This window comes from Panthera onca, chromosome B4, assembly GCF_046562875.1.
Source record: "Panthera onca isolate mPanOnc1 chromosome B4, mPanOnc1 haplotype 2, whole genome shotgun sequence".
NCBI lineage: Eukaryota > Metazoa > Chordata > Mammalia > Carnivora > Felidae > Panthera > Panthera onca.
Window position 1 is genome coordinate 42,158,829 of NC_138345.1, and position 27,605 is coordinate 42,186,433.

Sequence of the window (27,605 nt, forward strand, 5' to 3'; positions counted from 1 at the left end):
TTCTTTTTTGTTTTTTAAAATTTACATCCAAATTAGTTAGTGTATAGTGAAGCAATGATTTCAGTACATTCCTTAATGGCCCTTACCCATTTAGCCCATCCCCCCTCCCACAACGCCTCCAGCAACCCTCAGTTTGTTCTCCATAATTATGAGTCTCTTTTGTTTTGTCCCCCTCCCTGTTTTATATTATTTTTGTTTCCCTTCCCTTGTGTTCATCTGTTTTGTCTCTGAAAGCCCTCATATGAGTGAAGCCATATGATTTTTGTCTTTCTCTGACTAATTTCACTTAACGTAATACCCTCCAGTTCCATCCACATAGTTGCAAATGGCAAGATTGCATTCTTGTTGATGGCCGACTAATACTCCATTGCATATAAGTACCACATTTTCTTTATCCATTCATCCATCGATGGACATTTGGGCTCTTTCCATACTTTGGCTATTGTTGGTAGTGCTGTTATAAACATGGGGGCCCTTCCAACTTTTTGATGGGTAGCTTTTGATATATGACATGACACCCTTCCCAACCTGGTGTCCTACAATACTCCACTGCATGTGGAACCCTCACATTCCTGACTCGGGTCATTTGTGCCTTTCTCTCGTCATCTGTCACTACTCACACCCACTGCAGTCTGGGGGGAGCTAATTTTTAGCATATTTAACCAGTTTCAGTGTCACTGTTAAAGTTTGTCTAAAAGCAACTTCACCGGGGGTTTTCTTAAGGGTAAAGGAACTTTACCGAAGCTAACCCTTCCCCACATGTGGTAGACAGCGCTGTTCCCTATCTATTCCTCAATAAAGCATGTTCTCTGCTCAAAAAAAAAAAAAAAAATTAAGGTGAGATAAATGATTTTCTAGAAAATAGAAATTAAATTGATCAAGCCTAAAAATCGTAGGGGGAAAATGTAGTCCAAATAAACAGTCTTAAATAGGCAGCAATCCCGGAGAACTTTATGGATAAACCTACACCAAACATCTAAGAAACATTTACCTACCTGCTACGGTCTGAATGTTTGTGTCCCCACAAAATGTATAGGTTGAAATACATACGGTATTAGAAGATGAGACCTTTGGGAAGTGCTTAGGTATTGAGAATGGAGTCCTCTTGCATGGGATGAATGCTTTATAAAAGAGGCTCTCGAGAGACTTCACATGTCTTCCACCACGTGAAGACAGTGATAAGGTGCAGGCTATGAACTAGGAGGAGGGCTCTCACCAAAATGTGATCATGCTGGTGCCTTACCTTGGACTGCCCAGCCTCCAGAACAGTGGGAAATAAACCTCCACCGTTTATAAGCTACCCAGTCTCTGGCAGCCCAAACAGACTTAAACACTACAGTACAGGTAAACTTACCCAAAGCTATGAACTACATTATTCAGATTCCCTTCCAACTATTGTCTTCACGAAAATTTTTCACCACCAATTAGATGAAATAGTGTGAGACTTGGAAGTAAACATAAAGCAGGAGAGATTTTCCTGCGGATGTTTCCGCCGATAATCAAGGTCATAAGTGATGCGTTTCCAGATGTGATTGGTAGGGGCAGATTGAGGATTCCAGTGTCTGGCCTCTTGTGGGTGGAGAGACAATTGTGGTGACAGTGGCATGGCAGCAAGAGCTTCTGGAATCTGGGACCACTGCTGCTTCAAAGTGATCCTGAATTCAAAGATATCAGTCAAGAACTCCCAACTTTCATTAATCTAGACTTGCATTCATTATTTTTATATTTGGACTTTGGGTCCACAAAAATGTTTTAATCATAATTGGAAATTCATAATACACTACCTTCTTGATATTCTTGCTTTATTTTGTTGTGGGTTTTTTTTGCGTGTTTTTTTCTTAATTTTTTTAAGTTTATTTATTTATTTTGAGAGAGAGAGAGAGAGAGAGCAGGGGAGGGGCAGAGAGAGGGGGAGAGAATCCCAAGCAGTCTTTGCACTGTCAGCACAGAGCCCAATGTGAGGCTTGAACTCACGAACCATGAGATCGTGGCCTGAGCAGAAACCAAGAGTTGGACACTTACCCAATCCAGCCACCCAGGTGCCCCTGTTTGATGTTTATTATATAAACACCACTGCCCAATACAAAACCTGGAACTCTATTATGTGCCTATGTGTTCCTCCCAATACCGGCCTACCATCCAATTGTAACCATTACATTGAGAATTATGTTTATCTAACCCTTGTTTTGTTTTCACTTTTACCAGATACGTGCCTAAATAACATAAGCATACAATGCAGAAGGTTTCCCTAGTTAGAGTTATCCCCATAGCATAACTCTTCATTCCAGTACCCACATTTCATAGACTTAGATCTCGCTCCACACAGCATTTGTTAGGTGATGTTTCATAGGAAAAATGTAGATTTATTTATTTTCCGATATGGTGGTAACAGTATAAGCTCACCATTTACCTACATCTCTTCCAACTCTTGGTGTTATGTTTCTTAACGTTAGCCATTAAAATGGATATGAAACAGTATATTATTGTGGTCTGGATTGACAGTTTTCAAATTATTAGTAGAGCCGAGCATCTCTATAAAAACACATTTATTGGATTCTGTATTTCCTCTTCTGTAAAATGTTTTTTTTATTTTTTTAACAATTTATTTATTTTTGAGAGACAGAGCACAAGTGGGGGTGGGGGGGGCAGAGAGAGAGGGAGACACAGAATCCAAAGCAGGCTACAGGCTCTGAGCTGTCAGCGCAGGGCTGACACAGGGCTCGAACTCACAAACTGTGAGATCATGACCTGAGCTGAAGTCGGACGCTCAACCGACTGAGCCACCCAGGCACCCCTGTAAAATGTTTAAATATTTTGCCCAAATTCTGTCTTTTCTAATTGATTTGTGACAGTTGTTTATATGTTCTTATGCAGTATTAATACTATATTAGTTACAAGTATTTAAAATATCTTCAGGGCACCTGACTGGGTCAGTTGGTAGAGCATGCAACTCTTGATCTCAGGGTTGTGAGTTCGAGCTCCCATTGGGTGTGGAGATTACTTAAAAAAATTAAATCTTTAAAAAAATAAAATAAAATATCTTCTTGCAGTTCAACTTTTAAAATTTTTCTTTATAGTGTTTTGATGAACATGAGTTTCATATTTTTATTGTAGAAGAATTTTTAATTATTTTGCTTCTTGGAATACACATTTTGTATCTTTATAAGGAAATTCCACTCTGGCAGCCAGACTCCAAGATTGTCCTCAATGATTCTCACCTTCTGGTGTTCATACCTTTGGATAGTCCTCTTATTTATTTAAAAAAAAATTTTTTTAATGTTTATTTATTTTGGAGAGAGAGAGAGAGCATGAGTAGGGGAGGGACAGAGAGAAGGGGAGACACAGAATCTGAAGCAGGTGCCAGGCTCCGAGCTATCAGCACAGAGCCCAAGGTGGGGCCTGAACTCACGACCCGTGAGATCATGATCTGAGCCGGTTGGACACTCAACCGACTGAGCCACCCATGTGCCCCAGCCCTCTTCTTTATTATATCAGGTTTGGTCTGTGTGATCAATGGAATTATGGTGTTTGGCTTTTGAAGCTAGATCACAAAAGACATTGCTGCTCTCAGTTGCTCTCTTGGATTACTTGCTCTGGTGGAAGCCAGCCAACATATTGTGAGGACACTCAAATAACCCCAAGGAGAGATAGATCCCTGTGGTGAGGCACTGAGGCTTTCTACCAATAGCCAATATGAAATTGCCATGTGAGTGAACTTTCTAGGAAGCAAATCCTTCAGCTCTTGCCAGGGATTCCAATGACTGCAGTCCCAGTCACCATCTTGGCCAAAAGGGCTTTTAAGTGGCATTTTGGTGAAAGAAATTCATAATTTTCAAAAGTTACTTCCTTATGAGTCTTCTAACAGACAAAATAGTACAGTCTCTGGCACAAGGAGTGTTTGCAAAAAGAAATATGAAGAAAGGAAAGAATGAAGTACCAATTAAAGAGAAAACGAAGGAAGAGTTCATCTTATCATTAGTGAAAAAGAGGAAACTAGAAGAGGGATGATTGAAGGCAGAAGCGTATCTGAATACTTCCACGAACCTCTGTGACAAAGATTATACATAAGCGTAAGAGGAAATGATCATTTTATGATAGGTCTTAACTTGAAAGGTGTCAGTGAATAAAGTTCCATTCAGAGATAAATCTTCTTCATCTCACATATTGAGTTTCTCTTAGTATCACAGAAAACATCATTCCAGCCCCATCCTCTGTTTTCCCAGAAAACTATTGAAGCACATTCCTCTGCAGAAAAATTGGGCTCATTCTGGTGCCATAATCTAAAGAGAAACAAAAAGGCAAAAGTCTTCTTCAATGAATGCATTGCGATTGATTAGAAAGTATGTAGGGTCAGGGTTGAACAATGAGGTTCAGAGGGACAGAACATCCCAATGATTGCTCTCCTCTTCTCATATTGCCCTCCTCAAAAACCTCAAGTGTGGATACATACCTTTACTCTTGTTCCTCTGTCACTCCCCTGGCAACATTTGTATGCAATAGAGTGTCCTTGGACCTTCCCCCCCCAGATTCTGATCTTCACTTTTCTCATCTATTCAGAGCCCAACCTAAGTTATTAAAAAAGTTCCTCTCTTAGTGGCCTGTAATAAAGGGGCTGCCTTATCATTTGTGTACTCCTAAAGTTTGTGTACTCTTAATCACGTTCCTAAGTTAGTTTCTCTATTCTCATGGATCAACACTAAACAAGTGTCAGGGAGAATGAGTCTGAATATAAGAAGTTACCCTGCTTCCAAGGACTGCAGTCTGGTAGGAGGTGAGGGTGTGGGTAGGACCTTATTTTTGGAATGAAGAAACTGGATTTTATTGCTGGCTTACTTTGATCTTAGAGAAGTAACTTACTCTCCCAGGTATTAGATTCTTCATCTATTAAAAATAGGAATCAAGGGCAACGTGGTGACTCAGTCAGTTGAGCGTTCAACTTTGGCTTAGGTCATGATCTCATGGTTTGTGGGATTGAGCCCACATCGGGCTCTAAGCTGGCAGCACAGAGCCTGCTTGGGATTCTCACTCTCTCCTCTCTGTCTCTGACCCTCCCTTATTTGTTCTTTCTCTCTCTCTCTGAAAATAAATAAATAAACTTCAAAATTAAAAAAAAAATAGGAATCACAATAAGGTCTCCAAATGGATCACGAGATTGTGTGAAAATCAAATGAGACAATGTACAATTAAATGGATTTTTAAGCCACAAATAAATAGTATTATTATATTATTATCCCATCAGAACTGAACATAGTTCTTCCCTGGATATTTTAAATCGTATTAACTGGAGAAAAATTTGATTGAAGTGTCTACATGTGTTTAGAGGCAGTAAAATGTAATGGCTGAGAGCGTCACTATCTTTGGAGTTAGGTCGACATGAAATTGAGACCTAGTTTTTCATCTTACTAGTTCATTGACATTGAGCAAGTTATTCAATTTTTTAACCCATAAGATGAGTTCTAAAAAATAAGCTTTCACGAAGTTTAAGTGATATAATACATGTACTTAGTAAGAGCTTACTGTTAGAATCTGTTATCATTGTTACAATTGTAAATATTAGCACTAGTGATCGCTACGAACAGAATTCCCCTAACTTTTCTACCTAAACAAGGCCCTATGGGTCATTAATCCGATTCGACGCTCACCTGACATTTTCCTTGTAAGGTGTCTGATCAATCCATTGCCAATTGTCATTCCCTTGTGTATCTGAGAGTCCCAGAAAATAAGACAATGATTCATTCAGTTGCTGGACAAGGAAATTCTGCATGAAGAAAAGAAGGAGTCATAGACTGCAATTTCCTATAACTCTAAAGCGAAAAGAAAATGTGAGGCATGATGAACAGTCACACGACAGCACATTGGCCAAGAAAACAAGCCAAAACACCAACAAGATCACAGGAGGGGACGACTCCTAACCCACCCATCTCAGGCAGAATTTATTCTTTTTTTTTTTTTTAACCAAGAGACAGAATTCTTTTAAAATTACATGTCAGTTTTTGTACTTTTAATCATTTTTTAATTTTATAAGTTCAGAGGTGTTTCATCTCATTTCTGATTGTTTACCAGTGAAATCACATTTGGGTTATCAAAATTTACATTTCCCTATTCTCCTAAGAAGTACTTCTCTAGGAAGTGGGAAATTATCTGTAAAAGTTAAACATAAAGGAGTGCTGACTGGGTTTTAACAGTCGTGATTTTAACAGAGAGAGTGCATGCGAGTGGAAGAGGGGCAAAAAGAGGAAGAGCGAGAATCCCCATTAGGTTTCTCTTGGGATTGTCTCTCTCTCTCTGCCCCTCACCTGCTGGCTCTGACACTCTCCCTCTCAAAATAAACAAATAAACTTTAAAAAATAATAAAAGGGGCGCCTGGGTGGCTCAGTCGGTTAAGCGTCTGACTTCAGCTCAGGTCATGATCTCGCGGTAGGTGAGTTCAAGCCCCGCGTCGGGCTCTGGGCTGATGGCTCAGAGCCTGGAGCCTGCAGCCTGCTTCCGATTCTGTGTCTCCCTCTCTCTCTGCCCCTCTGCCATTCATGCTCTGTCTCTGTCTGTCTCAAAAATAAATAAAACGTTTAAAAAAAACTTTTTTTTTTAAATAACAAATAATAAAACAAAATGGCATCCTTTTGCAAAGAGCTAGGATTGTTAACTGTTATAAAATAGGTTGGCACTCATTGCCCAAGACTGGTTTTCCTTGGGTTTTTGCTAAAACAACCTTAGCAGTTTCCTCCATTGAAAACAACTCACGATTGCAAATGCCACTATCTCGCAGATATTCGAACTTTTCGTTTCAGCTTAGCCATATAGTGTATGAATGTATTAATCTTAGCAGAATGTTTTCTATGCCTCTATTCCAGTGAATAGACTAAGTACCAGATAAAAGGAGTAATTTTTAAAATATTAATTCTAAAGACTTCTAAAAAGACAAAAAAAACCAAACAAACCCATAATGGTCTAAATCACTTATCCAGAAGATATACATATTGTACTTAATTCCATATCACTTTATTATTGAAAGCAAACACCTCTTACTTGAACTTACTTTATCACAACATCCAATGTATGCAAGTCCGTGCTCTGTCAAAATTAGTATCTAATGAAGACACAGTTTCGTTTACTGAGAGCCAAACTGAATGTGATGCTTTCAAATAAACTCAATACTTTTATTTATTTATTTTTTACTGTTTATTTATTTTTGAGAGAGAGAGACAGAACATGAGCGGGGGAGGGGCAGAGAGAGAGGGAAACAGAATCTGAGGCAGGCTCCCAGCTCCAAGCTGTCAGCACAGAGCCCAATGCGGGGCTCAAACTCATGAATCGTGAGATCATGACCTGAGCTCTTCTTGGCCACTTAACTGACTGAGTCACCCAGGCACCCCTGAACTCAATACTTTTCGAAGCGTAATTTATGTGTTCCTGAAGTTTCTAAATAGTATAATAGCAATTTTAGATGAATAATATCTTTTTCAGAGAGTGAGGAAGGAACAAAGAGAAAATAAGAAAAAGAAAGCAATTTGAATGCAATTTCTCTTTTCTTTAAGGGCTCTGAATTTTGCTATACATACAAAGAAATATTCCTTTGTTTTGTGTACAAAAATATGCTATGGAACTTTATAGAAAACAGAGTGCTTTATAATAGATTCTGAAAAATATTAAAATAAATTTGGCAATATTTTCTCCTGAGCTTTATTAAATACTGAGAATGCTGCTTGCAATATTCTATGTGGACATTTACTTTTGTTTCACTATAATATAAATTAACATTGTCAAAACAGACATTCCTCAAATATAGAGGATGCTTTTGAGATGTTTATATCTACTAGCCAATGCCTTACAATTAACATGCATGCATATTTAAAGTAAAAGTTAGATTGAGTCTTACTACATTGAAATTTTTCATTTTGTCAGCTGAGAACTATATATATGTCTGGTAGAAAAGCAAGTGAAATTCTGAATATTAAGGTGAGCTTTATAAACATTTTTACAAAACTTTCCTGGAACATATAATACTTATTACTTATTATATTACATTTAGCATGTTTCTATTTATCAATCAGATCTGATAATTTGCTATTTTTTTGTTTTAGAGATGATTCGCCCTTAAAAATATTGACCTTCCAGATGATTGCCATTTCACCAAACAAATCAAAATGCTTGTTGATTGTATGATTAAATGTTGACACTCCTTTGAGAATCTGAGTATGGGGAAAAACAGAATTTTGAAACAGAAGTTGTTAATTATTTGCTTGGGAAAGTCCTAATACAGAGAATTATGTGGAACCAGATTTCATTACACATGTTCCATTCATTCATTCATTCATTCATTCAGCAGAAAGAAAATGGAAGGACCATACGGATTTCATCATTCTATTGTGAATGTTGAAAATAAAGAAAGATTGATAGTTTACTATGTAAAATAAATAAATATTTACTTTTACAAAATGAAAAATGTCTTTTGAAAAATGTACCTGCTCCACTGACATTAGCAAGATGGTGGAATAGGAAACCCCAGGTCTTCATTCCCCCAGGTAGACACCAAAGTTAACAATATACAGACCAACTTGCCTTTATGAGAACTCAAGAAACCAGTCAAGACATTGCAGGGCCCAAGGCAAGTGCGAAGCCAAGCAGAGCTGCATCAAAGTGGGTATGAAAGTTTGTTGAATTTACCCACCACTTCATGGGCAGACTACAAAGCAATCAGGAGAAAACAGCCAGCCCGCAGCTTCTCTCATGGGAAGGAAATACGCCCAATGCTCTGGCTTTTCAAGGGGGGTGCTGGAGGGACTAGTTTTTGCCTTGCTTGAGTGGGAGTACTGGGACTGACTTCCTGCCTTGGCTCCCACCACTATGTGTGTTACAACTAGTCCCTGCCACAACATAGGCAAATGCAGCTGGCCCTCACAGCAAAGTTTGTGCATACAATCAGCTCCAGTCACTACCTCTGCTTGCCCTAATCCCCACTGGACTTGAAACTACCACTGAGACACCATGAGTCCTTGTACCCTCTGTGGACCTCCCACAGTGCTCTCTAAGGACCACAGAGCTGTCTGCTGTGTAGCCTAGTGATCTGGGCCAAAGAAACTTCCTTACCCCCAGACCCTGTGCTTTCACAAGCCCCCATCCTTGGTGCCCTGCCCCACTAGACCTAGGTCACATCACACTCCAGTGTGTCTCTACCCAGAGGTGAAAGTCTTCCCTAAGTTACATCAACCCATAAAGTCTGGATAAGAGATTTTTGCTTATTTAAATGTGCAGACACCTAGGCAAAGTACAGGAATCACAAATTTGTGGAAAAAGTTTCCACCAAAGGGATAGAGTAAGCCCCTAGTATAGTTTCAGGGAAGTGGAGACCAGGAATTACCTAACAAAGAATTCAAAATAATTGTTCTTAAGATGTTCAGAAAGCCCTAAAAGAAAAGAGAAATTGCATTCAAATTGCTTTCTTTCTCTTATTTTCTTTATTTTCCTTCCTCACCCTCTAAAAAAGATACTACTCATCTAAAATTGCTATTATACCACTTAGAAACTTTAGGAACACATCTACACTAAAAAAAAAAGAAAGATCACTAAAAAACAAAACAAAACAAAACAACAACCTAACTTTACACCTCAAATACTTAGAAAAAGAGAAAAAAACTAAGCTCATTTGAGCTTAGAAGGAAGGAAATAATGAAGATCAAAGCAGAAATAACTGAAATAGAGAACATAAAATACAAATGAAATCAAGAGCTGGGTTTTTTTTTTTTTAAAGATAAAATGGACAAACCTTTGGATAGACTAAAAAAAGTGAGAGGATTCAAATAAATAAAATCAAGAATGAAAGAGGGGACATTACAATTGATACCACAGAAATACAAAGGATCATGAGAATACTATGAATGATTATATGCCAAAAATTAGATTATCTAGAATAAACAAAAAGATTCCTAAAAATATATAACCTACAAAGACTGAATCATGAAAAAATAGAAAATCTTAAAATACCAATAATGAGTAAGGAGACTGAAAAATAATTAAAAACCTCAGAACACAGAAAAGCCCAGGACCAGATAGTTTTACTGGTGAATTTTAACAGACCTTGACAGAAGAATGAATACCAATCCTTCTTGAACCCTTTCCAAAAAATTGAAGAGAAGGAAATACTCCAAAATTCGTTTTATGAGGTCAGCATTATCCTGATACAAAGCCGGACGAGGATTCCACAAGAAAAGAAAATAACAGGCCAATGTCCCTAATGAATATAGATACAAAAATTCTCAACAAAATACTAGCAAACCAAATACAACAGCACTTTAAAAGGATGGGCACCTGGGTGGCTCAGTCAGTTCAGTGTCTGACTCTTGATTTCAGCTCAGGTCATGATCCTAGGATCATGAGATCAAGCTTTGTGTCAGGCTCCACACTGACCATGGAGCCTGCTTAAGATTCTCTCTCTCTCTCTCTCTCTCTCTCTCTCTCTCCCTCTGCCCCCTCCCCCACTCACTGTAAATAAATAAATACATAAGTATATAAATACATATACATAAATACATACATACATACATACATACATACATAAAAGGATTAGACACCATGATTGAGTGGGCTCTACCTCTGGGATGCAAGGATGGTTCAACATATTCAAATGAATAAATGTGACACACCATATTAATAGAATGAAAGATAAAAATTATATGATCATCTCACTAGATGCCAAGAATCATTTTACAAAACTCAACATCCTGCCATAAAACAAACAAACAAACAAAAACAAAAAACAAACAAACAAAACTCATAACAAATTGGGTATAGAAAGAATGTTCCTCAATATAATAAAGGCCATATATACAACAAGCCCACAACTAACATCATAGTCAGTGGTGGAAGGTTGAGACTTTTTATCTAAGATCAGGAAGAAAACAAGGATGCCCACTCTCACCCCTTCTATTCAACATAGTGCTGGGAGTTCCAGCCAGAGTTAATTATGAAGAAAGAAAGAAAGAAAGAAAGAAAGAAAGAAAGAGAGAAAGGAAGAAAGGAAGAAAGAAAAGAAAAGAGAGAGAGAAAGAAGAAAGGAAGAAAGGAAGGAAGGGAGGGAGGAAGAAAGGAAAGGGAAATAAAAGACATCCAAATTATAAAGGAAGAAGTGAAATTCTGTTTGCAGATGCTTATATATAATCTTATATATATATATATAATATATATATAATCTTATATATAATCTTATATATAGAAAATCTTACAATTCCACCAAGAAATTATTAGAATTAATAAACAAATTCAGTAAGTTGTAGAATACAAAAATCAGTTGTGTTTTTAACAATGAACTACCTGGAAAGGAAATTAAAAAGCAATCCCATTACAATAGCATAATAAATACTATACATAATACTAATAATAAAATACTTAAGAATAAATTTATCCAAGGAGATTAAAAATCTGTACACTGAAAACTATAATACATTGATGAAAGAAATTGGGAAAGACACAAATAAATGGAAACATATCCCATGTTCATGGATTGGAAGACCTAATATTGTTAATATGCCCAGATTACCCAAAGCCATCTGTAGATTTAATGTAATTAATCTCTACCTATTAAATACCTATAGCATTTTTCACCGAAACAGAAAAAACAATCCTAAAATTGATATAGAACCATAAAACACCCCAAATACTTTAAGAAATCTTGAGAAAGAATAAAGGTGGAATCATCACACATCCTAATTTTGAACCATATTACAAATCTATAGTAATCACAACATTATCGTATTGGCATAAAAACAGGAACATAGACCAGTGGAACACAATAGAGTCCAAAAATAAACCTATGCACATACAATAAACTAATATATGACAAGGGAGCCAAAAATACTCAAAAGATAGTCTCTTCAATAAATGGTATTGGAAAAACTGGATAATTACTTGCAAAAGAATAAAATTGGACCATTATGTTATTCCACTTACAAAAATCAACTCAAAATGGACTAAAAACATATGCAAGACCTGAAACAAACTTCTAGAAAAAGAAACGTAGAGGAAAACCTCCTTGACATTGGTCTTGACAATGAATTTTTGGATATGACACCAGAAGCATAGACAAAATTGAAGTGGGACTACACCAAATTTAGAAGTTCTGCACAGTAAAAAAACAAAAAACAAAACAAAACAAAAAACGATCAACAAAATGAAAAGGCAACCTATGGAATGGGAAAACATTTTGGCAAACCAGCTACAGATAAGGTTAATATCCAAACTATATAAAGAACTTACACAACTCAACAACAAAATTAAATTAAATAATTTAAATCCAATTAAAAATGGGCAAAGGGCCTGAATAGACATTTTTTTCTTTTTTCCAATTTTTTTCTTAATGTTCACTTATTTTTGAGAGAGAGACAGACAGGCAGACAGAGCATGAGCAGGGGAAGGGCAGAGAGACACAGAATCTGAAGCAGGCTCCAGGCTCCGAGCTGTCAGCACAGAGCCCAACGCAGGGCTTCAACTTAGAAACCTGTGAGATCATGACCTGAGCCAAGTCGGAGGCTTAACCGACTGAGCCACCCCAGCGCCCCAAATAGATATTTTTTCAAAGAAGACATACAACTGGCCACTAGGTATGGAAAGATGTTCAATATCACTAATTGTTAAGAAAATGTAAATCAAAACCACAAGGAGATATCACCTTATACCTGTTAGGGTGACTAATCTCAAAAGATACGAAAGAAAATAAATGTTAATATCGAAAGATAATAAATGCCATCAAGAATGTGGAGAAAAGGGCACCTATGTGCCCTGTTGATGAGAATGTAAACTGGCACAGCCAATAGGGAAAGCAATACGGAAGTTCCTCAAAAGATTGAAAATAAAACTTCCATATGATCCGGCAATCCCTCTTCTGGGGATTTCCAGAGGAAATGAAACCACTATTTTCAAGACATAGCTGCAACCCCATCTTTATTGCGGCGTTAATTACCAAACCCGGACATGAAAACAACCTAAGAGTCTATAAATGGATGAATGAATAAGGAAAGTGTGGGAAATATACAGCGTAACATGACTCAGCCATAAAAATGAAGGAGATACTGCCCTTTGTGACAACATGGATGGATGTTGAGGGCACTAAGCTAAGCGAAATAAGTGAGGAAGAAACAAGTACAGTATGATCTTACTCACGCGTGAATTCTAAAAAAAGCCAAACTTACAGAATGAATAAATCACAGGGATAAAAGGCTCAGCATACGGAATATAGTCACAGGTATCGCAACACTATTGTCGGGTGAAAGACGGTAGCTACCCTTGTGCCGACATAGCATGACATATAAACTTGTCAAATCACTATGTTTGTTGACATCCGAAACCAATGTGACAGTGCGTGTCAACTGTACTCAAAGAAAAAGTAAATTAATTAAATTACATTTATTTCATTTCAATTAAAAAGCCACGTATAGAAATAGACTATAACAGTCTACGGCCATACTACCCTGAACGCGCCCGATCTCGTCTGATCTCGGAAGCTAAGCAGGGTTGGGCCTGGTTAGTACTTGGATGGGAGAAATAGAGCATAACAGTGCTTCAGGTGCTGGAGTGCGGGGGAAATGGGAAGATGGTAATCATAAAGTTCCAGCTTCTAGTTACAAGATGAATCCAAGTTCTGGAACTGTAATGTTCAGCACGGTGACTATAGTTAACAATACTGTGCTGGATCCTGCAAAGCTGAGAAGAGAATAGGACTTAAATATTCCAACCACAAAAACAAATGGTAATTACGTAAATTGATGGATGTGTTAACTAACCTTTTGAGGGAATCATTTTGCAACACATACATACATCGTCCTCACATTGCACACCTTAAGCTCATACAATTTTATATGACAATTATATCTCTTTAAAGCTGGAAAACCGCCGTTGGAACTAATACACAAACTCAGGAAAGTTGGAGGATGCAGACTATACATACAAAAACCAGTTGCGTGTCTATGCAATAACAATAAGCAATATAAAAAGCAAATTAAGAAAGCCACCTCACTTACGGTAGCATCGAAAGAACAAAATACTTAGGAATAAACTTAGCAAAGAAAGTGGAAATCTTTTAAGTTGAAAATTACACAACATTTTTAAAGAAATCAAAGGAGACACAATTTTTTTTTAATTCCAAGTTTTTATTTAAATTCTAATTAGTTGATACATACGGTAAAACTGATTTCAGGTGTAGAATTCAGTGATTCATCACTGACATACAACACTCAGTACTCATCACAAGCGCCCTCCCTAATACCCACCACCCATTTAACCTATTTTCCACCCTCCTCCCTCCACCAACCCTCAGTTTGTTCTCTAGAGTTAAAAGTCTCTCATAGTTTGCTTCCCTCTCTCCTTTTCTTTCCCTTCCCCAATGTTCATTTGTTTTGCTTTTCTTAAAGTCCACATATGAGTGAAATTTGTCTTTCTCTAATGGACTTATTTCACTTAGCATTATAATACTCTATCTAGCCCCATCCATGTTGTTGCAAATGGCAAGATTTCATTCTTTTTTATGGCTGAATATTCCATGGCGTATGTATGTATGTATTGAGATACACACACACACACACACACACACACACACACACACACACATACATATCTATACCACATCTTCTTTATCCATTCATCTATCTATGGACATTTGGGCTGTTTCTATATCTTGGTTATTGTAAATAATGCTGCAGTAAACATAGGGGCACATATATCCTTTCAAATGAGCATTTTCATATTCTTCACGTAAATATCCAATAGTGCAATTGCTGGATCATATGGTGATTCTATTTTTAATTTTTGAGGAACCTCCATACTGTTTTCCCCAGAGGCTGCATCAGTTTGCATTACCACCAACAGTGCACGAGGGTACATGACAGAGTCTTACTATTGCTAACCATTAGAGAAGTGAAAATCAAAACCATAATGGAATATATAATCTCACACCCATTAGGACGGCCGCTATCAAAATAAAAAAGAGAAGAGGGGCACCTGGGTGGCTCAGTCAGTTAGGCAGCCAACTTCAGCTCAGCTCATGATCTCATGGTTGGTGAGTTCGAGCCCCCCATTGGGCTCTGTGCTGACAGCTCAAAGCCTGGAGCCTGCTTTGGATTCTGTGTCTCCTTCTTGCTCTCTCTCTCTCTCTCTGCCCCTTCCCAACTTGTGCTCTATGTCTCTGTCTCTCAAAAATAAATCAACATTTAAAAAAAAATTCTTTTTAATAAAAAAGAGAAGAAAATAGCAGGTGCTATCAAGAATGTGGAGAAATTGGGATCCTTGTGCATTCTTTGTGGGAGTGTAAAATAGTACAGACACAATGTAAAACAGTGCAGTTTCTTCAAATAAGTTAAAATTAGAATTACTATATGATGCAGAAATCCAACTTCTGGGTATATATCCAAAGTTACTGAAAGCAAGACTCATGGAAACATTTGCACACCCATGTTCACTGCAGCATTAGTCACAATAGCCAAGAGGTAAAAGCATCCCAGATGTCCATCAACACTTGAATGGATAAATGATACGTGGTATATGCACAAAGGAATATTAGCCTTAAAAAGGAAGAGAGTTCTGTTACTGCTACATGAATGAACTTTGAGGACATTATGTTACATGAAATAAGGCAGTCACAAAAAAACAAACACTGTGTGGTTCAACTTATACGAGGTGTCCGAAGGAGTCAAGCTTGAAGTTCGATAGAAGGGGGGTTACCGGGGACTGGAGGTGGGGGGCAATGGAAGTTGCGGTTAAAAGGGTATAGAGTTTCACTTTTGCACGATGAAAAAGTTTTAGAGATAGATCTTTTTGCAACAATATGAATATGGGTAACACTACTGAACTCTACATTTAAAACCAGTTCAGATGGTAACATCCGTATTTTCTTCCACAATTAAAAACAATTTAATGAAAAATAAACACAAGTACCTGCTCTGCTTCTGTGTTGATCACCACCAAGTGAGCACCCATTGCAACACAGTTCTGTTCACTCTTTGACCAAAAATTCTGCTCAGTAGAAATGAAGTAGCAGCTGGAACCAAATGACTTCCAAGCACATGGGCAACATGCCCAGACATTCCCTGTGTTGCATGAAAGAGAAGAATGAGCGCGAGACGGCACAAATAATATTAAAGAGGTATGTTTCATACACATAAAATTCCAAGAATCTGCATTTCTTTTCTAGAGATCGGTTTCTTATTTCACGTATTTACTGTTTCCCTGAATTATATAGCTTGGAGCCATAGATCTGCTTTTAAATAAACATTGTTTAGCATTAAGCCCACAATATTTAAGCCCTAAAGTTTACCTGCATAATTGCTCTGGATTTCTTGCCAAAAAAAAAAAAAAAAAAAAGCTATTATCATTGTTTTTCCCTGTCCTTCAAATCCTTTATACATTAGAAACATCAAGGTCTCTCAGGATTTCAAATGACCCGCGCAGGTGAAGCAGATAGGTATACATACATATATAAGATACATATATATGTGTGTATATATATATATACATATATATAAATAAATAACAAGTCATTTAGATTTGTTGAGGTTTGAGTGTTTTGAAAGCTATTTTAATATATCTGGTCTTCTCGGGTTTAATTTTTTGATCCACATTGCTAAGATTCATCTGTGTTGCATATAGGTCTATTTTATTTATTTTGCATGTTATTACATCATTAAGTGATGACAAACAATGTACAGGCTTTTTTATCTTTTATAATACTATAAGTTGGATGAAATAGGCCACGTCTCTATCATTTTAATATTAGCCACTTGTAGAAATCTGTCTCAATTATGTATTCTGTTCATTAGTTTTTTTAAAGTTTATTTATTTATTTTGAGAGACAGAGAGAGAGCAGGGGAGGGACAGAGAGAGAAGGAGAGAGAGATAATCCCAAGCAGGCTCCACACTGTCAGCACAGAACTCCACTTGGGGCTCAAACTCATAAACTGTGGGATCACGACCGAAATCAAGAGTCAGATGCTTAACCGAGCCACCCAGGCGCCCCTGTGTTCTGTTCATTATTAAAGACTGCTTTTCACAGCACTCCTCAAAGCATGTATTAACGTTATTATTTCAATTTATAAAGTCTGATTTGGCTGACTGTTTTGATGGTCGGTACCGTCTTGGTCAACTAAATTATATACGGCAAACATTTTGCATATGATGAATGTGCTGAATCTCTAGCTCTGGGGTTGACAAGAATATTGATGAATAGAAGCACTTGTCAAAAAGCTACACTAACATTAATAATATTTTGTGTTCCCAATTGCTCTGAGAATAATGGACTGATCAAGTACTTTGACTAAAAAACAGTACCTATTAAGGTACCTATTAAAAAGCAGGTGTAATTAGAAGTCATTTGACAAGAGTTACTAAAACCTTTTCTAGTGTACTACCTTGAAATTGAGAAAGCAAATGACTACTAAGAAATAACAACCTTTTGCAAATTAACCCATTTATTATTCTTTACTCTCAACAACACTGAAGAATAATCTAATCAATGCTCAGTTAACACACCATTAAAATAATTTTTGATAACAGAAAACTGGATGATTTTTGGCAAATAACTTAAAAAGTTTAAAAACTGGTGATATTCTAACAAATCACCTTCTATTCCCACTTATTTATATAAGTAAGATTTATTGGTATGTGTCACTAAATTGAAAAATAGGAACAGAACTGATGTTGAATTCTATCTCATTCTAGTAATATTAGGATACAACTGATTGTTTTTTTAAATTTTTTTAATGTTTATTTATTTATGAGAGAGAGAGAGAGAGATGGATGGAGGGGCAGAGAGAGAGGGAACAGAGGATTTAAAGCTGGCTCTGCACTGACAGCAGTGAGCCAGGTGCCAGGCTCGAACTCACAAACTGCTAGATCATGACCTGAGCCAAAGTCAGACACGCAACCAACTAAGCCATCCAGGCACCCGACTGATTGTATTTTTTTTTTTTTTAAGTCGTTTAAAAGATTTTTTTTAACTCATTAAGAGATGAGTTGTGGTGCTTCGGGTAAGCTCGAGCCCCGCTCTGGGTGAGCCCATCTCTCTCTCTCTGTCTCTTTCTGCCCTTCATGAGATTCACTCTCTCTCCCTGCCCCTTGCTCAATTGCGCCCTCTCTCTAAAAACAAAAAACAAACAAACAAAAAAACGAGAGAGAGAGAGAGAGAGAGAGAGAGATGAGAGAGAGAGAGAGATTGAGATGAGCTGGGGCACCTGGGTGACTCAGTTGGTTAAGTATCTGACTCTTGATTTCAGCTCAGGTCATGATCCCAGGGTTGTGATATCAAGCCCCACCTCGGGGCTCGCTTGCAATTCTCTCTCTCTTCCCCTGCCCCTCTCCCCAGCTCGTGCTCTTTCTCCCTCTCTAAGCTAAATTAAAAAAGAGAGAGAGGTGAGTTTCTAATAGTTTTATTTTATTGGTAATAATTTGTCAAAATTTGTAATAAATGTGATGTGTTGAATATTGTATCCTCATAATGTGGAAAAGTCAATGATACGTAATGATAAGTCAATCTGGAAGAAATTTTATAACATGTAAAGCCTAATGGCCCTCAGGAAATGAAAATATCAGACATATAGTACATATTTTAGAAAATCAAGGAAGTGTGATGTAAACATTAGTTGAAGAGGGAAAAAGAATAATGTAAAACATCCAACTGTTAACGAATACATACTTTTTTTTTTAATGAATGATGGTAGTATTTCAACACCAGCAGAGAGATTTTGAAAGGAGTTGCAAGAGTTTTGTGTTTTAAATGTCAACACTTACAATATTTTATTTTTATTTTTTTAATGTTTATTTCTTTTTGAGAGAGACAGAGACAGAGTGTGAGCAGGAGAGGGGCAGAGAGAAAGGGAGACAGAATCCGGAGCAGGCTCCAGGCTCTGAGCTGTCAGCACAGAGCCTAACGCGGGGCTCGAACTCCCAAACCACGAGATCATGACTTGAGCCATAGTTGGATGTTCAACCCACTGAGCCACCCAGGCGCCCCAATACTTATATCTTAGAACTTAAACCCTTCATTTCTACAGCTTGGTAAAAAAAAAAAATTTAATGTCAAAATAAATTGTATAAGAGGGTATGTAGTTTTTCAAAATCCTTGTTGGGACCTGAATTTGAAAACTACAGGTCTAGGTAGAGCTCAGCCCTACTGAAGAAACTTTATCCGGGCACCTGAACATCTCAACACTCTGACTGGGACTCAGGGGGAAACAAATTGGAGAAGACACACTGAGACTATCAATTATTTCTTAACTGTAATTGAAATGAAAATTTTGTGTTTAGACTTTTACTCTTCATTGTAATAAGAATTTGAAGAGATATTGTTAACATTGGAGCCCTTTTATTTGCTGATATGGTATTAAGTAAAATAATTTTATCATGTAAGCTTGAATCGTGTAACTTGAATTAGTTATATTGATGAGCTTAGTTGGCCATAAATAATACCAGGTTGGGTATTTTTAAGGAGTAAATTTGCAGTCTCTTCTGCAAATGTAGGGTTCATTTCATTAATATCCATCTCTGTCTCGTTCATTTCAGAACATTCTGAAGGCAAAGGGTAAAGCACCCATGGCTGCTTCCAAGAAGGCATTCTTTAAAACTCCAGTTGTTGGAGTGCCTACCTCCTGATAGAATTGTCTTCCTCCTCAGAAGGGCCAGCTCCACAATTGTTTGACAAAAGAACCCCAAGGTGACAAGAGAACCAGAAGTCAGGGAGAGTAAAGAAAATCCTCCCTAACCACCCCATGTACCATATTGTTGCCAAATAACATAAAAGGGAAAATCCCAACATCTCACAGAAATACAAAGAAACATCTGCCCTCGTTTTATGCCTCATAGGTTTCCACATAGCCGCAGAGGATTGGATTATTTAGTTCTTGAAGTAGCAAGAGTCTGAAATCTACTTGGATTTTTTTTTTCTTGGAAAGAGTAAGGCCATAAAGACTACTACAAACATGTACTTTACCTTTTTTTGACTTTCTTCACTAGATATAGTGTGGGGCAAATTATGATTCTGAATTCAACTGCCCCAGCTCTTCACCTTGGAAGTTACCAGGACTATATTTTACAGTGAGGGCAATCTCATCCTGAGCCATGTTCCAGGATTCACACTGACCAGTAATAAAGCTGATGCTTGGCATGCAGATGGCTATTACTGAGAACTTTAGATAAAAAAGAAGATTTTATCCATTTGATAAGGATGAGGTTAATGTGAAATGAGAACTGTTATGAATAACTTCCAGTGTTAGCTTGAGCAAAGTACATGGTATGTGTTGGTAGCATTTATTGAGATCAAGCAGTCTGGAGGAAAAATTGTTTTGAGGATGAATCTACAGCCTGATATGAACATGTAAATTTAGAGATATCTTAAAGCAGAGACTTTATTTAAAAAAAAAAAAAAATGGAATAAACCAATGTTGAACTTGACCTTGACCTCTCTCTGAGAAAAGAGAAAGTCTGGTTAGGCATTGCAACACCTTACCTCTCATGCTTGTCCCTTCACTGAAGCAGGTTAAACCTGAGTGGTGTGTGTGTAGTTCAGACAGCCTTTGGCCAGTTTTGCCATATGTAAGATGATAAGTCACTGTGAAGGAAGCAGAAGGATTAGTATTCATCATTTGTTTTTATTATAGAGAGTTATGCTCTGTATCTCTTGCCAAGCTGGCTTGCTTCCAACCCCCACCAATCTCTTCTCTCTAGGCAAGCTCATAAACACTATGCTGAATTACGACTTGTTTGTATTCATTAATTTTGTTTGTTTATATGCCTGCCCATTTATTTTTTGGTTCTTTCCCCACTGGAATTTAAGTTCTATATTCTTGGGCAGAGATTTGATCTGTTTTCCACATCAATCGATCGCAAACACCTGGAATAGTGATGGTCACAGAGTAATCAATAGATATTTTCTGACTCACTGGCTGTCTGTTTCTCCGTAATGTTAATAATCCTGAAGCAAGCTTGCAGGTTATTTTAATATTTTCTAAAATTTCTGACTGTTGGTAGCTACAGATAAACGTATGGGGTAAATAACAACCAAGGGGAACTTTTAAACATTTAGACATTTTAAATGTCTCGGATAAACATTCACTTTTATGCTCAAGGGTGTGTGCCTTAAGCATAAGATCTGTTCTCTCTCAGGTTCTGCCATGACTCTTCACTTACTTTTTCTTGCCCTTCTACTACTGAAGCTCAATACAGTCAAGACTTTCTACCTTGGGTCCTGAATATCTGCTTCCTTTAATGAAATAACTATTCTTAAACTTCCTTCTCTTTTGCACTTGACCATGAAAAGTAAAGCAGATTTTAACTTAGGTGATAACCGTGTTTTAACAAAGGCTGTGAGATTGGTTTACATCTCAGAAGGAACTTCAAACATGGCCCATTTGACATAGGTAGTCACTTTCACTGCCTCCCAGACTATTCAATATTATTTTTAATTACGTTATCAATGAAAAGAGGACCAAATTGTAGCTTAAGGAGCAAAAAGATCTTTGAAACTTCTCACAAAATGAACTTGAAATATTTACTTGGAAGTAAATTGAACAAGGAAAACAAAACTTCATTCCCTTATATCTTCAAGATTGCATTTGAAAACTTTTTCGTCTCATACTGGGAAAGACTCCCATATGAAAATCAAAGAGCCTAATCTATGCTATGATTATAAAAGTAATTATAGTTGAAGTCTCAAAATAGAGGACTTTTTGCCCAGAGAACAGTGATCACTAGGGAACCCGGTAGTGGATGATGTGTCTTAAAGGATGTCTACAACTAACACACATTCATATGTGAGGCCATAGTGGGGAACGTGTTAATAAAACCAGGTAAAGTAGATCCGGAAGCAGAGTCAATTATCAAAAGATGGAAAAAGAGGAGGGAAAGAAGGAGGAGGAGGAGAAATCAAATATGGTATTCCAAGTAAGAGCTAACATATTAATGAGATTAAAAAAAAAAAACAAAAACAAAAACAAAAAACATACCCTAGGAAATCTTTATAGAACACGATAGGAAAAGGAATCAAGGGAAGTGGCACCTGAGTGAAGAACTTACCCACACAGCTCACAATGAAACAAGCACTGAGGAGTGCTATGGAAATCACAGCAACAGACCAGAATCTTACTTGGGACCGCCATACTGCTTTCTCTGTCAGACCAGCAAGACAAAAGCAGTTATCAAGAAGCCAGGAAGTGAAAATTTTTAGGAAGCTTAGAGCAATGAAGAAACCAGATGAAGAATCTCAGAGTAATTAAAAACCTAAAACAAGAGAGAGCTTAGAAACTCCCTCAGAATAGGGGTTCCTGGGTGGCTTGGTCGGTTGAGTGTTGGACTCTTGACTTTGGATCAGGTCATGATTCCAGGGTCATGGGATTGAGCCCTGCATTGGGATTCTCTCTCTCTCTCTCTCTCTCTCTCTCTCTCTCTCTCTGTCTCTCTCTCTCTCTCTCTCTGTCTCTCCCTCTCTCCCTCTTTCCCTCTCCCCCCACTCATGCTCTCTCTAAGAATTAAGGGCGGGGAGGCGGGAAGGACTCTTTCAGAATAAATAAGCAAATAGTGGCTCTGTAGTCCTAAACGATCTGGGCAAAACTCACCCTCAGCCAACCATAATTCCCATTTCCTTATTCTTTCTTCTTAAATATTATGCTAATCCATTGAGTCTCGGTCTTGCTGAAAACATCACTTTACCTCCCTCTTCCCATACCACTGTATTAATATTTGGTTTCTTACTTTTTGAAGTGCTTCTGGCTCTGAGGAATTATTCTTTCTTTCAACTTCCCATCACTCTTACTACGGTGGCCCAATCTTGGTCCCATCAATCTGTGGTCTACCCCTTGTTTCCAAATGACCTTTATCATCTCATCATATATTTCTGCTTTCCTCTCTGGAACTGAGAAAAGGAATGCTCACCTCTATCTTGAGATTGCCCTTCTCGTACCATTATCTTCTGTATTCAGAAGATTCAGGAGGCTCTTTTTCACCACTTGCTCTGAAGATGTCACCAGAGCTCTGCTTCAGTCAAAGAGGTCAGAGCTCAGAGACAAACTGCTAAACACTCTTTTGAGGCTAAGGGACTTCTGGTAAAAACTGTATCTTGAAGAAGAAGTTGTGGTTTGGATAAGTTTCAAGTTATTTTAAAAATACTAGGAGAAATAAGAGGAAATTGAGAAACATATCCCAAACTGCTCATTGGAACTTTGACATGAATTTCAGATTATGTGTCAATTCCTGACATAAGATTTCTGATTCCTATTCTGGTGTGCAAAATAGAAAATTTCATATGCCCTAAAAGAAATTTATTTGTAGGCCTTAATTTAAGTGCTCCCAAGCCAAATTTGATTTTATGTAAATTTTAATCCATGTATTGAAGAGGGTCTTAGAAGTAAGCAAAAGTCTGATTGACTAGATATGGCTTCAATAATAAGGGTTAATATAGAAATTACATAAAGATCTACAGACATTGCTCAGGAATATGATTGCAAAATGGAAGATTCTGGAATCTATCTGCAAAGCGATGAAACATTCTTATTGCATCAAGACCAATATTGGGCATAGGTTAGTCATCTTTTATTATCTCCCTGAGTAGGTAAGGGGGAGCTTGAAGTGGTATAACATCAAAGACAGCCTTCATTAATTTCTTCTAATTACTCAGGAGCTTGGGGATCCTTCAAAACATACAGTCTCTAGAATGTAGACCTTTCTCTTTATTAATATCACAAATATCTCCACATTCTCAAGTGAGCAGTCTTGAATACAAAAAAAAAAAATCCTAATATGAATAGGTGCATACTGTACTCAACAAGCTTTTAAAGTGATGGCAGAGTTACAGTGAATGATAAAATAGATATTGAGAACAGTAGTAAAAGCCCAGAAAATTCTCCCTGGGGTTGGTTAGAGAGATACAACAAGTCGTAAGAGGGAAAGAAATGGTTATAAAACATATGCTTCTGCCTCCAGTTCCCCTCAGAGATAAAGAAACTCAAACCCAAGGTATGAGATGGTCCAAAGAAAATTTGTAAACTTTATATATAGGAAAATCAATTTAAAGACCTATTTGCTCATTGCCCATCTCCAGTATGTGCTCCCTAAGTCACTTTCTGCTCTTGACCACTGGCAACCCTGTGCTCCATTTTCTTTTGTTCTTTTCATTCCTTATACATTTCTAGATTACAGTAGCAAGACTTTGAATAGAGTGCTGAGATGATATGAGCAAAGGCAAACAGGATCAAAACAAAAAACAAAATGAAAAATTAATAGGGAGAATGGGAGATTAGATCAAAAGGAGACTTGTAGGTTCAGGTCAGATGTACAGACAAATATGGGATATTTGAGTCTAATAAGGGAGTCATGCAAAAACTAGCAATGGAAAAGATAATAACTTGTATGGATTGAAAATAAAATCACATACTATTAGAGTCAAAATGCATATTGTCCTTTTGACTTGAACTCTTTTGAAGGGGACATCAGGAGTGAATCAGCAATTTGAAACAAATGCTTTTAAGAAAACAGCACTGTGTTGCCCTTTTGAAAATTACTGTCCATGATTGAACTAAGCAGACCCAGTTTGATTCTCCTGTTTAAGAATTTAGATAAAGACAACTTAATCAATAGGTGGAGGCAAGCACTACCTTCTAAGAGATATTTAGACTCCGATATTTTCCCACACAAATGTGTTTAAGATATTTTTGGTCTACAGACTCACAATACAAAATATAGAGCATCTCATTATTTTCAACTTAAGAGATTATTATTGTTGTTTCCTATAATACCACTGGATGATAAGAAATTTCATATAAGTCATTCTTCAGATGATCCTTTGGGATTACATCAAGATTCTAGGGATTACCTAATTCCAAGAAATTAGAGGAAGAATGGCTGATCACTGTTCATGGATCCATGAACATGGATGCATCATGTTCATGGTTATGTTGTTACCTTCATGTGCCTCAAATCTTCAGTGCCATGATAGCTCCCCAATGCTTTGAAACCAACTTCCTCTTGCTAGTGTTGTTATTGGTGTTGTTGTTACAAGGGTTGGTCTACAACAAAATAGTTCCCCATTACCAGAAGGAGAACAGTTTATTTGTGTAACCTTCAATGATTTTGTTTTTCTTTAGCCCTTATCAGAGGACTGTAGTCGTGAAGATAAGATGTTGGGAAGTTGAAATCAACCAGATAAACAATGATGAAACTCTTCTGGGCCACTAACCCATTTGAAGTTCTGATGAAAACTTCAGATCCACTTAAAGAATTTTTTCATAGGGGTGCCTGGGTGGCTCAGCCAATTAAGCATCAGACTCTTGGTTTCAGCTCAGGTGATGATCTTACTGTTCTCAGTTCAAGTGATGATCTCACTGTTCATGAGTTCAAGCCCTGCAGGCTCTGCATTGTCAGTTGCTGGGGATTCTCTGTCTCCCTCTCTTTCCCTCTCTCTCTGCCTCTCCCCTACTCACATGCGTGCTCTCTCTCTCTCTCTCTCTCTCTCAAAATAAATAAACTTTAAAAAATTAAAAAATGAATTTTTTCATAAATGCAGTAACAAAAATTGCATACTTTTTATTTTTTTAAAGGTTTATTTATTTTTGAGAGAGTGCAAGCAAGGGAGGGGGGCAGAGACAAAGAGGAACAGAGGATCCGAATTGGGCTCAGAGCTGACAGCAAGCAGTAAGCTGGATGTGGGGCTTGAACTCTCAAACTGCGGGATCATGACGCAAGCCAAAGTAGGATGCTCAACCAACCAAGCCATTCAGGCGCCTCAAATTATATACTTAAAAAAAATTTTTTTTAAATTTTTGAGCCGAAATAGTCAGACACTTAACCAACTGAGCTACCCAGGCACCCCCAAAATTGCATCTTTTTATTGAAAATTAATTTCCCTTGGCCAACAGACACATCAAAAGATGTTCAACATTACTCATCATCAGGGAAATGCAAATCAACACCACAATGAGATACCACCTTACACCTCTCAGAATGGCTGGACTCGACGAGACAAGAAATAACAAGCGTTGATGAGAATGTGGAGAAAAAGGAACACTCATGCACTGTTGGTGGAAATGTAAATTCCTACAGCCACTGTGGAAAAAAGTATGCCAGTTCCTCAATAATTTTAAACTCAGAAATATCATATGATCCAGTAATTCCACCACAAAGTATTTAGCCAAAGAAAACAAAAACACTAATTTGAAGGGATATACACACCCCTATGCTTACTGCAGCATTGTTTACAATAGCCACATTATGGAAGCAGCCCAACTGCCCATTGATAGATGAATGGATAGGGACAATGTGGCATACACACACGCTGGAATATTATGCAGCCATTAAAAAAATGAGATCATACCATTTGAGACCACATGGATGGACCTAGAAGGTATTATGCTAGGTGAAATAAGTCAGAGTGAGAAAGGCAAATACCATGTGATTCTACTCATAAATGGAATCTAAAACAAACAAAACTCACGGAACTGTGCTCTAAAAACGTTAGCTTCTTTCCTTAGACGACTGAATCCCAATAAGGTTAGGTCAATTAAAAATATACTATTTTATATCGGTCATGACTCAGTCAGACTTAAATGAGAAAACTTACTAGTTTTGATTAAAAATTCAGAGTAGAATATGCTTCAGGAATAGTTGATTCAGTGGCTCAACAATACCCTTAAGAAACCAGATTCTTTCCATTGTCCTACCCCATGGTGTTTCTGCAGTTCTAAAGCTAGTTCCCCACATGGTGATAGAATGACTATTAGTAGCAGGCAGGCTACATACTTCTCTGTTCACATTCTTTGGGAGAGGGAGATTAGCTCCCGGATTCATTGGAGAACAAGGGGAGGGGATTCACTGGATTACCTTGCAATGTGTGCTATTCCTAAACTAGCCACTAGGGTGATTATTTTGATTGCCTTGAGTTAATCAGTATCCATTCACAGAGCTGAAAGTGAGGTCACCTGGGCTGCATGAAAGAAAATGACTCTCTGTAAAGAAAATCAAAGTTTTGCTTCTAAGGAAAACGTATAGACCAACAATATGCACCACAGTCCTAACTACTGGTTCTTTATTATGTGCTTCCATTTGCAACAATTTTAACTAATGCAGAGCATTCCATTGTGTAGAGAAAATGTGGTTGATTTAATTAAACACATACTGAACATATGGCTTAATACATTTGAATTGTGACATTATTTTTTCCCCGCCTGAGTCACTGAATTCATCTCTGACAAGGTGGGTACCATTGATGATTTCCATATTGGCAAAGACAAAACTATTATTAATTCATGTTTCAGTATTATCATCAAGACAAAATGAATATTAACAGGCTCAGAAGGGTTTGTCATATGTCAGCAGATGCCCAGCTTCAGAAAAATCATCCAGGCTGATCATTTTAACTCCACTGAGCAAAAGTATTTTCCCCAGTACTGAATATTCCACAGCTTCTGCTTCCTTTTCCATTTACTAAGTGGCAGGTTGACTAAAAGGGCTTTAGGTGTTGGTAGATTTATTTATTTATATGTTTGTTTTTAATAGCAACATAAAAATGAATATAGATACTAAAATTCTAAGTATATTTCATCCATAGGTTTAAATGTATCTTCTTAATAAACCAACATAAACACAAC

The 27,605-nt window shown here is 37.3% G+C and overlaps 1 protein-coding gene across 2 annotated transcripts; it reads right to left on the reverse strand.

The window, feature by feature from the left end:
- Nucleotides 1–1,879: 1,879 nt before the first annotated feature.
- Nucleotides 1,880–26,937, reverse strand: LOC132694775 (C-type lectin domain family 6 member A-like). 2 transcript variants are annotated; one of them, XM_060658493.3, is made up of 6 exons: nucleotides 22,900–26,937; nucleotides 22,045–22,137; nucleotides 20,480–20,581; nucleotides 15,919–16,070; nucleotides 5,643–5,758; nucleotides 1,881–4,280 (listed from the first exon to the last, which is right to left on the reverse strand). In XM_060658493.3, exons 1-6 carry the CDS (start codon nucleotides 22,928–22,930, stop codon nucleotides 4,136–4,138), a joined length of 639 nt encoding a protein of 212 aa, XP_060514476.1. In that variant the 5' UTR covers nucleotides 22,931–26,937; the 3' UTR covers nucleotides 1,881–4,135. The 2 variants fall into 2 exon arrangements, with proteins under 2 accessions (XP_060514477.1, XP_060514476.1); XM_060658494.3 differs by lacking the exon at nucleotides 22,045–22,137 and having other exon boundaries at nucleotides 1,880–4,280.
- Between the last annotated feature and the right edge of the window lie 668 nt (nucleotides 26,938–27,605).